Source organism: Ammospiza caudacuta, chromosome 3 (genome assembly GCF_027887145.1).
Source record: "Ammospiza caudacuta isolate bAmmCau1 chromosome 3, bAmmCau1.pri, whole genome shotgun sequence".
Taxonomy (NCBI): domain Eukaryota; kingdom Metazoa; phylum Chordata; class Aves; order Passeriformes; family Passerellidae; genus Ammospiza; species Ammospiza caudacuta.
Genome location: NC_080595.1, coordinates 93,506,243 through 93,523,707, shown reverse-complemented (window position 1 = coordinate 93,523,707; position 17,465 = coordinate 93,506,243). Strand labels below are relative to the sequence as shown.

The 17,465-nt window shown below is 38.0% G+C and overlaps 1 protein-coding gene across 1 annotated transcript in view; it reads left to right on the top strand.

The window, feature by feature from the left end:
- Positions 1–17,465, top strand: part of ZNF292 (zinc finger protein 292) — a 52,699-nt gene that overhangs the window by 12,896 nt on the left and 22,338 nt on the right. Inside the window, exons 2-4 of the mRNA XM_058801046.1 lie at positions 13,012–13,166; positions 13,645–13,723; positions 15,059–15,194. Coding sequence (XP_058657029.1) covers positions 15,077–15,194 — 118 coding nt within the window. The 5' untranslated portion in view covers positions 13,012–13,166; positions 13,645–13,723; positions 15,059–15,076. The remainder of the gene's footprint in view (positions 1–13,011; positions 13,167–13,644; positions 13,724–15,058; positions 15,195–17,465) is intronic.

Below are 17,465 nucleotides of genomic sequence, written 5' to 3'. Positions count from 1 at the left end.
GTGGAAATTGTAATGTCTTTTGGATGAAACTAAACCAGAAGCTGTGCTCCAGAAGCAGTTGCAGACAGTCTACTTCAGCTGCTAACAAGTATGCAGTTAATGGAACCAGCTGAATGCCAGTCTGAAATACAACCACTTATGATGGGTTCAGAACTCTCTTTTCTGCTGTACTATCTACTCCTTGTGCATTGCTCTGGAATGATATAGTCATTGTGAGCTTTTTGTGGACCAGAACCTAATTGGCAAACTCAGATTCTGGTTTTGAAATTCATCTCTGAATGAGTGTTGACTTGCTGCTTCAGTATTTGCTAATCTTGACATGACTTTCCTTTGCTTTCAGCTGCAGGGTAGGGAAGCTGGTGATGTTAGGATGGGCTTGCAAAGTGTGAAAGCAGCTGGAGTTCTCTGTTTGAAGGGAAAGAAAAAAAACCAGCAAAGATTGGAACTGCAGCCTGTCAGTGGAGGAGAGGAGTTGTAGTGGGAAAAAAATTGGATAGCTCTGCACCATGCCTGCAGAAATTGAGAGTGAAAACAATTGCTTAAATACAATCTTGCAGTAAGTGATGGAATTAAGAGTCTGGCTTCAGTCCTCTCTTCTGGGCACAACTCAATATCTCCATTGGAATTAAAGCGCCATCATTGGACTCTTCAGCCAAAGGAGTCTTGGCTTTCTAGAGCTGTATTTTGCTTAACAACTTTATTGTGAAACAATTCAGAAGACACATTCAAGTAAAAATAGCATAGCAACAACTTAAAATCTTGATAGGCTTTAGAAATGAAAATTGAGTACAAATTGAGATTGATGTTCTTTGATCAGTACCATAATTTAAATAGTATTTGTCCTATAGAAAATACAATTGCATTGGCTTATGTCATCCACAGTTTTGTATATGCAGTCTGATGCTGTGTATCTACTTGACTCCAGATATGTCTAAATTTGGATTTCTAATTTATTTTTAGTGTCTCAAATACTGGAGTTTTGCTGTTTGATTCTGGATAGTTTTGTATTATAATAACATGTAAGAGCTAATATTCTTGCAGCACTTGTGTAGCTACAAAATCAAGGTAACAGTGCTAAGCCTTGGTAAACAAATACTGAATCAGTTAAGTAGTGCCAGTTTTAATTTGTATCATTGAACTGCTTTGGAAATTATTTAGAAGTACAGTGCTGTGTTGTTTTGATGTAAAATGACCTCTCTGTGTACAGTTCTAAATAAATAAAAAGTGGTTTTGTTAATTTTATTACAGCAAATCTGTGATAGCAGTATTTTAGATGGGTGCTGTTCTGCTGTTCTGTCTGATGCTTGTGGACAGGTTTAAAATATGTGGTTTTCTATGTAAGTTTTGTTCTAACCTAAAAATCTGTAAAATAGCCTGTACGGTATCCCAACTGAAAAACAAAATGGAAACAAGTAATTTATGTTTGAGCTTTTCTGTTGGACACAGAGGTGAAAGGAAAGTAAAGATTGATTATGATCATGGTGATGTGGAGAATGTCTTGATCAGATGGTTGTCATACCACAGCAAAAGCAATAGATACTCATACTTTCTTTTCCCTTGTGCTTTTTTATATGGGAAAGAGATGAGATTTATACTATGTAACCATTTAGTTTACTCTTAAATGTTTTAAAAAATCATGTCTTATAGTATTTCTAATGCCTAATGGTAAAGTCTCATGGGCAGTCTGAAGTAGACTTGGTTTAAATTAGACATAGAAGTAAGGGGTTTTTTGACATGCCTAACTAGTTCAAGAACTGTTCAAGTTTTTGCTTGAATACTTTGTTCATTTGATATCTTAGCTGGGTAGTTTGTCCTTGTACAAATTGAATGTAAATGCTGGTTGCATCCCAGTGATTCCTTAACTGCCTCCACTTTCCTCAGATAAGGTGGGAACCTTTCATGGGAACCTTAACCTCACAGTTAAAAAAAAAAAAAAAAAGAGTTGCAGCAGTTGGCATTTTTTGTGGTGAAGGGCTTGTTCTCCATCTTCTGGTAAAACACTGAACAACAAGGAGGAGAGAAAGGCAAGGAGAGACATCACAAAATAAAAGATAGTTTTCATCTTTAGAAGCTTTAGATCATCAAGGCTGAGAATAATTGTAACATAACACTGTAAAGATTTTTTTTTGTGTGTCCCTTTAGGATATAACTTTGCTGTGGGACTTCACAAAGACATCATCTGGTACTAATGTATTGGTAGGAAATCTTCTTGACTCCAGATATGTCTAAATTTGGATTTCTAATTTGTTTTTAGTGTCTCAAATAGTTAGTTAAAAAGAACACATGTTATGAAGCTATTCTGAACCAGTCTGTTCATTTTCCTTACAGGAGAGAGGCAGCACAGGCAATGTTGCTGTGTTCTCTTCAGTTCTGATGGTCTGGAAATGCTTCTTGAAGCAATTCCTTTTTAGAAGCTGTGAGGACGATTACCCAGTGCATGGTCTTCTGCTCAGTGGTCATGCCTGCTATCATCCTAGACATCTTCTAATTGAGTTCTTTGACACTGAATTCTTGGGGTGGGGATGATTTTACTATTGCAGGCCAGGACTGATACTCTGCAAGGAAGGGGAGATCAGTTCAGGTTCATTTACAGGTTCATTTCTGTTTTACTAGTTCAGTTCTGTGCCTTCATGTGATTCACTGGAATTGCACAAAAGACTCAAGGCCAGCAGGCTGGCATAGTTTGTAATCTATCATAAATTGACCTTAAAAGCAGACTATTATCAGCTTTCCAGGAATTTGAACAATGCTGTCTTCATCACATGCTCAGTTCTTTAATGGTTGTAGTAGTCAGATTATGCATCAGGCTCACAGTTTTACTCTGAAAAATACAGCTTTTAAAAATAAACTTGTATTGAATGAGATGAATGTTTAATCTCAGCCCAAGATTCAGTGTAATAGATTTGTTTCCCAGAAAGCAACCCAAACAAACCAAAACTTTTTATTCTGCTATTTTAAAGTCAGAAGATAGCATCACCATCATGACTATACCTAGCTGCTTGATCAAGAATCCACGTCAAGTCAGCATGTTCCTTGTGTTTCATGTCTTAGGATTCAGGGCCTTTGTCAGGGACTAAGCTGTCTTGCAATTTCTAGCACTTTCTCCAGTATCCATGATCTGTTGCCATTCAAGGGCTTGTCACCTCTGCATGCAATTTGAGAACTTTTTCCTGCCTATCCTGAAAGACTGGAGAACATTTAATTCTGCTGTCTTTATTCTCCAAAGCAGTGTTTTAGTGGCCATTCAGCATTTTTTTGACTCCTTTTTTAAAGGTGTTTTATTTCTCACTATATTCTTCTGTTCTTGGTCTGAAGAATTTATGCATGTACAATAAATTTATTTATAACAGCTTTATGTTTACCTTGCAGTTAGAATATAATTCACAGATTAAAAAAAAAAAAACCAACTTTTTGTTCATCTATATTTAATGTAGGTATTTCAGTAGTGAATTTATTGGTATTAAAAAGCACCAGTATATTCATTTTTTAAAAGAAGTGTCTTCATCTTGGATATCTCAAAGCAACTGCATAAACCTATGTATTTATGAAATGTTTTTAGAAGTTTCTGTATCTGCTGGTCTAGCTGCACAAATTGTAGCTCTCAAAATACTTGGTTACCCTAGCATCAGGATGTGTGCACACCCTTAATGTGACACCATCTGGGAGCTGTGCTTGTGCACAGTTGCCTTGCGTGCTTCTGCGATGGAGTGCTGCACATCTGAGATTGCTCAGCATTTCCTGTTGTTGTGAGTTGTGAGTGAGCTTATCTACTGGCGACATGTGACTGGTGCAGATTCTCAACTTTGAGCCGGGAGTTGTGTCTGTGTGCACATTCCAGTACTGATAACCAGTTCTTGTGGAACCATGGATACTGCGAGAACTTTATTGTATATTTCATGGTGCTCCTAACTCCCCTGGGAAAGGAAAGTTCAACCAGCAGTTTCAAATCTGGTTCTGTTTTCTTTTGAGTAATAGTTCAATGTAAGCAGTTAGTTGTTGTTCGTTACTACCATACCTGAAAGGTCAACAATGTGAAGAACATGCATGGGAAATACTTTTTTAGAGAGAAGCAGATAAGTCAGTTTTCCTTTCCAAAACTGCAACCTAAGATTATAGGTTGGAGTTAGGATTTGGGGGGGTGTCTTTAATCTTACTAGTTGGGTTATTTTGGTAATTGAATAGTAGACTGCTTCTTTGTTGGAGAAAAAATACAGCAGAGAGAAATTATCGGGGCTCTACTAGTCAGACTTTCAAATCCATGTCTTCATGTAGTGATTGTCTTCAAGGTGTGGAGATCAGTGCAAAAGGCAACAAAAATGAAGTACAGAATCACGAAGGGGAAAATATTTTTTGCTAGAGATCTAGTAAATCTCACTTTTCTAAGCTTCAGTAAAATTACTTTATAAGTGTCAAAAGCAGAAGGATGGCAGTTCAGGAACAAGTAATTGCATAGGGTACAGAATATTGGGATACATTTCCATTTTAATTTCAGTTTAGCTTTAAATGGTAAGAGTCTTATAGCTTACCTTCAGGGCTACACTTTGTTTTGTAATACAAAGAGAGGATTGTGCTGGTAATACAAAACCAGGAGGCATCATCTGTTCTGTTTGCTTCACAAGACAGCATGGCTGCACTGTCAGTGTTCTTCACATTCAGCATCAGTCAGCATAGGAAGGTTTCCAATAGACACAGTCAGTATTTTCATGCCCTTACTGCTCCAGTGTCTTGCTTTGCCAGCTTCTCGTGGCTCGCTGTTGCATGTTTTAGTAACTTGCACATTGACAAGCAGGAGTGAGACTATTACTGTGCATTACATTCTTAAAATACAGCTGTCTGTATTTGAAAGGTTGTTCCTGCTCATCTGTAGTACTACACAAGAAATTTGAGGAAGCAAGAGTTTAAATAATTGCAAGCAGACAGTAGTGTGGAACTTTTAAAGGTCAGTATTAGAATTGCCATTATCTTTCTGTGCTGTTCTTTAGCTGACCACAGGCAATATATTTCAATACCTGAGGGAAATAAATACAGCCTTGTTTTTCACAGTTTGCATGGAAAAAGAAAACATCTTCTAGATGATGAGTTGTACTTGAACAGTACATATGTGGTAGAAATAGTATATGGTACTATAAAATATTTCCTTTCCCTTTTGTTACATGTGTTTAACAGGCAATGTCTGGCACTAGATCTGATTTTCTGACACGATCTAATGTACAAGACAACCATTCACAAAGAACATCTATTTCAATCATATCTCACTCCCCATGTCTTATTGTCAGATAATAGTATTGCCACGGTAAGCTGATTTATTCCTTTAAAAAACCTTGTCTTTCAGGTTGTGAGCTGACCATTGACTTAATTAATTGTGTGTATCTCTGTTGCTACAAACTACATTAACGGAATTGTCTGCTTTTCAGAGTATCTGAAAAATGACGTATGATTTTGACAAGAAATGTGTACTTTCATGCACTTTTTGAAAAAGGAAAACTAAAGATTTTGGCACTTGATGTTTTTGATCTACCTTTGGCCAGAATAATTGTGTGAGATCTTTCCTTACTAGTCTAGAAAACTTGCAGGCTTAAACAGACAAACTTCAGATATTCAAATACTGAAAGAAATCATTGTTATCTCTTCCCTGCTTTTTCATTTCTCTAAATTATAATCTTGTAGGGAGGAATAAGATAGCACAAATCATTTTCATGTATTGTCTCACCATAAGTCAGGGACTGGGAGATCAAAATCACTCTTAAGTCAAGGTCAGGTTCATGACCACCTGTGGAACCTGATTGTACAAAGTTCATTGAATCATAGAATGGTTTGTGTTGGAAGGGACTTGAAGATCATGTAGTTCCAAGCCATGGGCAGGGATGCCATTCACTAGATCAGGTTGCACAGGACCCATCCAGCCCAGCCTTGAGCAGTGCCTGGGATGAGACTTCACCACCTTCTGAGTAAAGAATTTCTTTCTAACATCTAATCTAGACTCGCCTGCTTTCAGTTAAAGCATTTCTCTTGTCCTGTTGATATCTGCCCATACAAAATTTGTTGCCCCCCCCCCCCCCCCCCCCCATTAAATCCTGGAAGGCCACAATAAGGTCTCTCCAGAGTCTTTTCTTCTGTATGCTGATCAACCTCAGCTCCCAGCCTTTATTCACAGGAGTGCTTCTCCATTCCTCTGATCATCTATGTGGCCTCCTCTGGACCTGCTCAGCCAGGTCCATGCCTGTCTTATGCTGAGGACCGCAGGTGCAGCACTCCAGGCTGGGTCTCACAAGGACAGAGTAGAGGGGGAGAATCCCCTCCCTTGACCAGCTGGCCGCTCCTCTTGCGGTGCAGCCCAGGATGCAGTTGGCTCTCTGGGCTGTGAGCACACCTTGTTGGCTTATGTTCAGCTTTTTATCTATGAGAACAAGCAAGTCCTTTTCCTCAGGGCCGATCTCAATGAGTTCTCCCAGTTTGTACTCACATCCGGGCTTACCCTGACCGATGGCAGCACCTTGGACTTGGACTTGTAGAACTTCGTGATGTTCTTGTAGACACAGTTTGCAAGCTTGTCCAAGTCACTTGGGGTAGAATCCCTTTCTTCTCATGTCAACTACACCATTCAGCTTTGTATCATCTGCAAACTTGCTGAGGGTACTCTTGATCTCAGTGTCTGGGTCATGGATGAAGATATTGAAAAGCACTGGTCCCAAGATAATGTCCTCAGGGACACTTACTCTGGATCAAACTATGCTATATGTCTTCTTCCATTCAGTCCATTTAAAACTAAACATCAAATTGTAAACCAGTCCAGAGCTGTCGGTGGAACTTGATTTGACTCAAGTGGTTATGTTATGTGGTTCATTACAGGGTACAGCATCTCTCTGCATCTTCCTCTGTATGGTGATACCAAACTCAGGGTCTCCAATTCATTTTCATTTCCTCATGATCCATCATCTAGGGACACAAGCTGTGACTGGTTATTAGAACATATCCGTCACCTTCACAGGGGAGAATCTTAGGCCAAGAAAAATATTCTTAAATCATATGCATGGTTTATATGGGAGACTTGCTTTGCTGGTTTTCTTCAGTTGCCCTTTCTTGACTGGAACCCTCACTTTCCTTTGAAATTTCTGTTCATGATAGCAGAACTGTAGCTATCCTTCACCAGCTTTGAATAAAGCTTGATGTGTTTTCTTGAATCAGGCCATTGGTGGTTCCTCTGAAGGCAGCTGCTGTTTTGTACCAGGTGGTTGTTGGCAGGTACTGGCCGAGTGAGAGGTGTGATTGTGTCAGGGGGAGCCCTGCCTCTGTGGGAGTGCTCCATGTGAGCAGCAAGCAGCAGAGTGATCTCACTGAGAAGTGCTGGAGCTCCTGCACCTGCCTGGGTGCGTGGAGCTCTGTCATTGCTTTGCTGTCTCTGCCACTGTGGAGCTTGTTTCATGGAGAGAGTTCCTTCAGCCACTCTCTGTGTGCAGCTCCCTAAGACTCATCTCCACATAACACAGTTGTGTCATTTTGTTTGGATTTTCTCCTGTGTGGATGTGCTTGAAGAAAGTCACTGAAATAAAGGTTTTGCTGCTTACTGCAGCTGTTTGAGAGATGCAGCTTACCTGTGTGACCACTGTCTGTCACTTTCCCAGCTTCTTAGTCCTATGGGTGTAGCAGGAAATGAAACTGACAGTCCCAGGCATGTCCTGACATAAATTTAAATAAACTGCCCTTATTCAGGTGTGTTCAGGGTAAGAATCTGTTCTTCAGAGCTGAAGAAACATGTAGGTGTGGACCATACATGTGAACTCCTGTTAACAGTTACTAACGCTGTCTTTTAATATGAAACATATTTTACCACTGCTTTGGTGTTGTAGGGCTAGTTTTAGCAAAGAAAATTGTTCAGTAAAGCATTCTCTGGTGGGTGGGTTGCTACAGCAACAGTCTTGTAAGGGTTCTGATAAAGATTGAAAAGTAAGGTCTGAACCTTACCTGTGATTGTATATTTTCTACAATTTAAATCACAGGTATAGTACATATTTTTATTGTACAGGTCAAGATTATTCCACTTTTAGAGGATTCTTGACTGTATAACCTGCTGCTAAAATAAAAGGCCTGTTTCAGTCTCAAAGAGCAAAACTTTTGCTGCTGTGCTCAGAACACAGTACTTGGCTTGATTAACAAGCATGTCCCGAGTAGGGAGATAAATAACTTAATGAGGCCCAGGGCTGGGGGTAAAATTCTTTCTTTTTATGGTTGTAAGCAGAGCACAACACTGATTCATTAAGCAAAGCAGAATGAATTTAATTTTCTTTGTATAATGGCAGTGCTGTATAGTCTAGAGACATCCAGACAAGGAAATCTGTCATACTAACGAATATTTTTGAAGGGTGTGGTGGGTGTAAATGCTTAATATAGTTCACATAATGGCTTGGAAGAGGCTGATACATGTATATATATATATGAGATAAAAATAGCACTATTTAATGCTGAAATTAGTGCCACTGTGTTATAGTACAAACTTCTTCCTTTTTACAGTGTGTTTGCCACTTTAAAAGATGGCAATAACAGGTCACCAACACTCTGAATACTTTTTGTTAGATGGTGTATTCTGAGAATTTGCCAATCTGTTGATTATATCTATTTTGACTAACTGCTAATGAACTTCATGTCTTAAAAATGAGATTTTATTTACTTCAGTTTATTCTCAGTAATCTGAATGTAGATTGTAGTGATCTTTGTTGGACTGTCATAGTTTCTGCCAGTGCTTTTATAATTCTTCTCTCATCCAATTTTCTGGTATTAATGACTACATGGTATTTCTGCAAAGTTCCTATTTGTTTTATTCTCCATGCAGGGAGAATTCCTGCATGGTTGTGTCATAATGGGTCCAGCAGCATTTGGTATCTCCCCATGTGCAGACTGGATGGTGATCCTGCCTATCTGGTGGTTCTTTAGCATGCTGACCACCCACCATGAGACTTGAGATGTCCTGATCTTGTTGCTACAGGTCTCAGGGGTCCCTTGCCATGTTATGAATCAGTGTCTCTCTACTGGGCCTGATGGTTTCTTCCTTAGGTTCTCATATTTGCAATGGCAGGTGAGAATATTTTTGATACTCTTCAGTCACATTTCTTAGACAAGTAATTGTTTAGTTATATCTTCCTGCCTCCTTCTTTTTTCTTACCCTTTCTTGTTACTTCCTGTCCTCAACACTTTGAGACAGCTCCAGGATATGTTTCTTGGTTTGGTTGCAAAGTTGGAAATGTCCTTAATTTACCAAAGCTTACATTAATCTTGCTGTTTGCTGTGGTCTTCTGAAGAGGAGATGAGTAAAAGTAGCGTTACTGCCTTGGTCTTATATGTTAGCTACTACTTGGGAGGTTGGTTATTGTTGTGGTTTGGTTTGGGGGTTTTTTAATATATATTTAGTCTAAAAAGAGAAGTGTATTTGTTCAAATTAATCAGAAAGAGAAGTAATTCTATATGACAGTGTTAGTTTTAACTATTTATCACCAATTACAAATCTAATTGTCTGACTTAAGTAGCATTCCAAACTAATGCAAAGAATTTTCCTAGCATGTCTGTCAATCAGTATGAACAGTAAACTGTGCTGAATTTCAGATTAGCATGTTTGTCCCTCTTTTATTCAGTCTCACCAGCAACTTGTTTTCACATTTTCCCTTTACAAGGAAAATTGTCTTTTAAGCAAGTGTGAAATCGGTTAAGCTGTAATACTCTTTCAACAAAAAGCACTTGTGGGGTGTTTTCTCCAGTACAAAAATGTAAGTCATTCCAAAGCACTTAAAAGAAGAAAAAGTTTACTCCAAAAGGAAAAAGAATTATATGACTGTAGTTTTTATTTTAAATTTTCTGCAAGTACTATACCATGAAAGGTGCAGTATTGATTGCTCTAGTGAATTCTTAACAAGGAACAACATCAGTTTGAGGAGAGAGGGTTACTTTACAGGTCTCTGGCTTTCATGTGAACTGAAGCTTATGCTATTCACTCTTTTAAGGTGACTACTTATACCAGCTAGGCAAGGGGAAGAAGTTATTGCCTTTTCTATCCAAAACACTGCTCTATGACCCAAAAACTGAAGAATATAGTGTACTTTCCTGGGCTGTTTTTTGTTCAGCTTTGCTGTTTTGCCACTAGCATCCTTAAACATGTCACATATGACAAGTCAGTAATGGAAATCACAGTACTTCTGCTTATGGGAGTATTAGGACAAAGGGAGACTTTTTGCTGGAGTTTCTTTCAAGATTCTTTCAAGGCAACTGCTTTGTTCTGATCTGATTATTCTAGTGCATTGAGCAAAATTGCCAAGTGGTACTGAAATACTGTTTGCTAATATGCTTAGCTTGTTTGTGTAGTCCTCCTCTGTTTTTTCTTACATGCTTTGTCTCTGTTTTGGTCTTCCATCTTTTCTCTGCTGTGGTCTGTGGTGCTTTTTTGCTGCTCTTAGGAGAGCATCAAATTGAGTGTTACAGTAAAACAGACCATTTTCCAGTCAGGTTAAGGGTTCCAGTAGGAAGCACTCGATGCTTGGAAGCATCTTCTGCTGCAGGAGAGGGATAGAGTATGTAACTTCTTCACATATTGATTGTGTGGTAAGATTGCCTTTAAAACCAAACCAGGCTTTAGTGAAGCACTTTGCCAAAACTTGCATATTTCTTACCTTTTATGTCCTTGAATGAAATACATTTGGGCTTTTGTTTTGGGTGAAGGATATATAATGTGGTGATGGTATTGTAATTGCAAATGACCACACGAAACAGATTTCTTAAAAAAAATCTGTTCAGTATAGTTGACATTTTTTTGTTGAGAGGATTTATTTGGATATTAAAATATAACAATTTTAAGTTCTTAACATTACCACTGGTTAAGGCAGTACAGACAGAAAATGCTGAATTTAACTTAAACTTAGCTTTTTAGATAAACTAGATTTGAAGACAGGAATAAACCTAGTTTTGTTTTGTCTTGTTTTTTTGATATGATGGCTTGCATTTCTAAAATAGTTAACATTGGTTTTTTTACTTTCTGATACATAAATTTGCACCAAGTTCTCTTTTATCATTTGAGTTGCATTGTATCCCAAATATAGCAAATTCTTTTAGATAGTGGTATTAATATGTTAGAAATTAAACAAATTTTCAACATTTGTTGTTAAATGAGTTGAGAACCACCTTATTTTGTTTCTTATTCAGGTGTGTGGGAAACTCTGTAGCAGAAGAGCTTTGTTGCTCAGAGGGCTCTGATTTTCCTTACCAGAACAAACCTTGTCAGAATTGAAAAAACGTTGTCAAAATTAGTTTAATTACAGCTGACCTTAAAAAAAAAAAAAAAAAAAAAGAGAGAACGGTGACTTTTGCTAAATGTCCTTGACACAATGAACTGTGTAACATGCTTTCACACTGACAAACCTGATTTCCTTCTGTGCAGACAAGGGGATAATGGCAGATGTTTTTCTGCCAGACATCAGCAGGCCGTAGTATTTCATCTCCACTAGTATTCTTATAAACAAATCTATGAAACAGTCCACTGCCTGAAGTGTGGGTCCCAAACACTTACTAATACAAAGTCCAGATGGCAGCCAGCTGCTTGTGGCTTCCTATCAAAGCTCAATACTGGAGCAAATAGTCTCTTAACTTCTTTACTAGTAACTGAATGAAGGGACAGAGCATATCTTCAGCACTTTTGTGGATGATAATGATTTGGTGGGAGCAAGCAAGGTAAGAGAGACTGTTGGGAGGGAGCTCAGCATCCAGCGGGAATGCACTGACACATAGTGGCTAAGGTGAGCACGAAGCTGGGGGGTGGGAGGGAGTGTAGCCCATGCACCAATAGAGGCTTGGCACCAGCTCTGGGGCAGCAGCCCAGCTGTTCTCCTGAGCAGCTCCAGTGTGCCCTGGCTGAGCACTTGCTACACTCTCGGCTGTGCTAGCACCAGTTTGAGGGGGACTAACCCCTCTGTTGAGAACCTGTGGGACTGCTTCTCTAGGTACTGGTGGAGGAAAATCTTAATAAATGGTATTCTAAACACTCAGAAACAGGTTGCCCATAAAGGCTATAGAGTCTCTGTTCTTCAGGATACACACAGCTCCATCAACATATTCCTCCAAGCTATATATCATAATGGCCCTGCTTTTGGCAGGGTGTCAGACAGCCAAAACTGCTCTCTCTTATTCTCAGCTTTCTGCGTGTTATGCCCCTCAAGAAGCAGACAGCACAATTGGTCACTGTAATATGACAGACTCCATGCAACCTTGGTGTAGGGATTAGTTTGCAATCCATCAAGTTACCCTAGGTGTGATAGCAGAGATCCATGGGGGATGTGGTTGGGATGATGACTTTGCCTAAATGCGTGTCTGAGTCCCCTGGCATTGACTGAAATGAATAGAAGTCTTCTGCACTTTGGTTGCTGATGTTTATTTCATCACTTTCATGAGTTTTAGTTTAATATCACTATTTGTAGGTATTCATGTGGCAAGTAGGAAACCACTTTTTTTACTAATGAGATTTTGATGTACAGATGATATCTTTAAAATGCGTAGAACATATTCCTTTCAGACCCTGTGAAAAGCAATGTCCTGAAGATACCTGTATCTTCAAGGTGGCAAGGCAGGGGAAAAGCAAAACTGTTTCTGGAAGTAGAAAATTAAAATGGAGACTTAAAACTTTCAAGTTTACTTGCTTTGAAAGCTGAATTGTAGAGATGAATGTCTAAAAATGAGTTTTCAGTCCCTTAACTATGATATGCTCTTCAGATTTCTATTTGGAAAATAGGAATGTAAAGTGAATCATATGATGTTACCACAGGGAGAAAGTGTCAGTCATAACGTTTTTATATGATCAGAGAATGATTGTGTGTGGAGTCTTAAGTGTCAGTTGTTAATGAAACAGTAAATTTTAAGGGAAAAAAGGCATGCTTTGAGAATATGTAATTCATATTAAGGAGATCTACTAGTGAGAAATTTAAAATTTTAAACTTACATTTGTTCCTGATTTTTGGATTTTGTTTTCCTTTTCCTAAATAGACTTTGTTGGAATATGCGGAAAAGTGGAAGACATCGGAAGATCCTCTGCCTCTGTTGGAGGTGTACACGGTGGCCATCCGAAGTTACGTTAAAGCACGACCTTACCTTACCTCTGAGTGTGAAAACGTTGCCTTTGTGCTGGAACGTTTAGCACTGTGAGTATGGTGTTCTGGTTACTGAAACCAGTCTGTATGGTGTTAACTTTTCATTGCCTAAATGTTTTCCCAATCCAGTTACGAGCACCTGCCTTCCTCATTCTGGATGCTGTATGTAAGGGAGAATATCTGGTTGCTGGAATTAAGGCAAGGATTCCTGACCTAGGGCAAGCCAACATTCCTGGCTTGAAACACTTTGCTATTATCAATTTCCATACAATCTGAAAGTGCATCAATTTGCACAGGCTTTTACAGAGTTGGATTCAATGATGTTTTTTTTTTTATAGTGTCTTAGAGAGCTTGCTTTTACAGTTTCTGCAAGAGTGTTCATGGCCTCTTTTTCTTTATGTGTTCAAAAAAGAAAACTGTTTTGTGGCTAGTGTTTCAAACAACTATTTTTATATTGGAATAAAGAACTGTTGATTATACAATTTCAATGTCAAAAATTTCCTCAAATAATTCCTTTTTTGACTTCTAGAAGCTGTATTGAACTTCTACTGTGTCTGCCTCTGGACTTACCTGAAAATAAATGGGAAGAATTTCAGGCTTTTGTACAGGTGAGTTTAGTTCATAAAATAAAGAAAATAGCTTTTCAGAATGGTTTGGAAGCCATAGGGGATATTAAGTATGTAGCCTGTCTGTAAGGAGCAAGGTCTTCAGCTGGAAATCCTGCATACTCTGCAGTAATTGCTGAAGGTAATAACATCTGTCTGCATGCAGCAGCTGTGGAGAAAAAAAATAGTTATAGATTATTGAAATAAGATTCATGTTTTAAAATATAGTTGACTATTAACACACTTAGAAATTAAATATTATCATATAAGTAATTCTGTACTATTTATGGTTGTATGTTTGAAACTTATGAACTTCAGTTGATACTGAAGGGTTTTAAATCTCTCACAGGGCACTGGCTGGTTAAGGTTTGAGCACTGCATTAAAGGAGGGTGTTGGGACAAGTTCTGCTTCTCAGTATTTATCAGAAATATGTAGTGGGAGGTCCAGCATACAGTTTTTAAAAAATAGCAAAGTGGGGGAGGGGGAGAAAGGGATAATAATGAAAAGACCAGATACAGTTACCTCAGGATTCTGAGCCTAAATGACATGGGAAGATGAAAGGCTGAGTATTTTAGAGTGAATTCTGACTAGCAATTGCCTTATATAAATCAATTCTGAAGAAATGTGTTTGTTGCTGAGGAGAGTTCCACAGCCTTGAGAGCAGGTGGAAAAGTAAAAGAAAAATGAGCCATTTCTTGGCTCATTTATTTTTAAAGGACCAGTGTAAGTTGTGCATTGCTACTTAAGCCACAGATTTTTGCAGGTATTTGTTTTGCTTCCAAATGTACATCTGCCCACAGAATTTATTCTAGTATATAAATGCCATGGAAGATATTTTAATCGTTTTAAGACTCCAGCCTGTTTATTCATATTTGCATAGAACTATGCAGTGAGATCTTAACAGCTAAAATCTTTCGACATTATAAAAATATTTTTTTCGCTGTCTCCAGTACATAGAAATTGAGCTGCTGAAGAGCTTGAGAAGATAAAGTTTAGGCGCCTGGTACCAGAACAATATGTGGACTAGAGAAATTGCTCATCCATTTTTAAGAGAGGCCTATTTCAAAATTTAGTTTCAGAAATTTCAGAAGTAGCCCTGTTAATAAATCTCAAGGTGAGTTTGAAGCACTCAGTTGTTTTGGTTTCTCAGCTTATATCTCAGGCAACAGAGGCAGAAGTAAAACCTGTATAGGCTGAAGGCTAAGGTAGTTTTGTTATACCTGTAACTCTGTCTGGTAAGGCATTAATGTGGTAACATAAGGTACAAAGGAGTATGAAAGACACATTATTTATGTCTTTTTAAAACAATACCTTGTTTTGTAAAATACATTATTCAGGTGGCTCATAAAAACTTGATGGAAAATGGCAGCCAGGAACTGCACATTTTAACAACACTTACACAAGAGAAGGGAGTGTGGAAGAACCCAGTATTGTGTGGTATTCTGTCCCAGGAACAGTTGGACCCAGATAAAGGTAAAATTTAGAGTTATTTACTTCAAGTTTATGGTATATTGAAATATTATTATGATCAACGGAAGTTTTTTGTTCAGTACAGTTTGTGGTAATATATAAGCTATATAAATAAATATGCATGTAGCATTTTCTGAACTATTAAGATAGTATGTTCATGGTAACATACAAATAATTTAATGTTGGTATTTTGCATAAAACATAATCATGCCCCAAATTCTTTTGCCGTTTTCTTTATAAGCCATGTGAAGGGAGTTTACATACAGGCTAATTTATGATGGGGTAAGTTCAATACTGATATGCAAAATTTATTTGACATAAACCCAAAAAATAAAAACTTCATGTGTTTTTTTAAATGAGAATGTCATTTATTGAGTTATGAAATGCCAAGAGGACCTTTACCGAAGTTCATTTAGAGCTGAGTTCTGAGAATGGCTAACAGTAGTTGCATAGGGAAGACTGTATGACCAGCAGAGGCTTACAAGGATAGTGCCCTGATACGTTATTTTTGGTTTGGTCACTGCAATTCAGAAGTGGTATCCTTGTGTGAATAAATCTTAGTTGTTTTTTTGATTCTTTGCCTAAATGGTTTTAGAATCTGTATAAAGCATCACGCATAAGCATCTATGGAAAAGTTGCACAGTCCTTACATCAAGTGAAGTAGTTCCTCTTAGTGTCTGCCTCCTTTTAGCCTGATGCCTGCTTATTTCATATGATATTTTCTATCTATTAACAAGGTAACTCTTCTCACATCTTTTAATGAATGCATCACAAGACCTGATTCGATAGACTGCTATCATGTCTCATCTTCTCTATTCTGTAGTGTCTTACATGTCTTCCCAATTTACTGTCCCATTCCTTATATGGAGAACTAAAGGTTTATTCAGCAGCCAGTATGATTTTCTGCTTTCTGCCACATTCCTTTCATAATATTTAATAATAATACTACTTTCATAACATTAGCCTTGCTGCTTGACTGAGCATTGAACCAATGTTTTCTTAAATCAGAATTAAGACATTTTTTTGAGGACTAGTACCTATTTCAGTGTTAGCTTTTTCCCCTATCATGCCTGTATGTACATTTAGGCTTGTGGTTTTTTCCTCCATGAAAACAATTTTGGGAGTTTTGTCAACATTTTAATTTTATCTGTTATGCTGTGTTATGGACTGTTGGCATGTTTTTACTACCCTGCTTTTGTCAGCATATTTTGTCATGGTTCTCTGCCCTTTTCCAAATGTTTATAATTGTTTGTGCTGGACAAAACCTGTCCCTGGTACAGATCCTACAGAAACCCACTGAGATTTTGTTTGGGTTTTTTTTTTCTTTTTCCGTTAACTGATAATTTATCTGTACAAGGCTCTTCTTTTAACTGCCAAGAGAGCTTGGTATCTTTAGGGATTTGATGGACTTCTTTTAGTGCTTTTAGAAAATAAGTTGGATCTCCTTTTATTCAAATTACCACAAGCTCCCTTGGATAAGTCCAGTAAATGTATAATAGGATTTTCAGTTTATTTTTTTTCCAGAAGTTGGGTGTACTCTTCCACAAGATTTGCATTTTGTTGCTTCTTTTAGTTACTTATACACCTAATACAGACTTTGGATTAGTATGTAGTCCTCAGAGTCCCACAGAGTACTCCTCTACTAGCTTCCTCTCTACCACACTGCTGCCATTGTAACTTGTAAGGTATGGGTAAGAGGGAGGTTTAATTAATATTTAATTGCCTTGCATTTGAGTCTTTCTAAGACCCTGCTCATGAGTTCAGTATTGGATGAGGAGGACACAGGGCAGTAAGTAAGATTGTGACCATGGACTTCAGGAGAGCTAACTTCACCATCTTTAAGGAATTTCTTGTAAGAGTCCCATGGGAACAGGTCCTGCACTGCTATCAGACATTGCATTGCATTGCATTTGCACGGTGACTGGACCTGCTATTACTTCAGGTTTCAACTGCAGGACGTTTTTTTCCTCAAGATTGCGTATGATAGACAAGAAACACTTGTATTCGGAGAGAGGAATTTTCTACATTTCTCCACTTCATTAATTGCTTACAGAAGGAAACCTTAGTAAAGTTGTCTTAATTTTCTCACATCATAGTGGGTCTTTTGTCTTACTGGCCTCCTCCTGAACTACAGATAGCTTAATGTGAGATCAGGACTGATACTAATCTAGAATTGAAACTGGTCTGAATTAATGACAACTGAAAATTAGGTTTCCTGAGGTCATGTGGCTGTCTGTGTAGCCTTATTGCTCAGTGTGCTGAAGACTGAAAGTT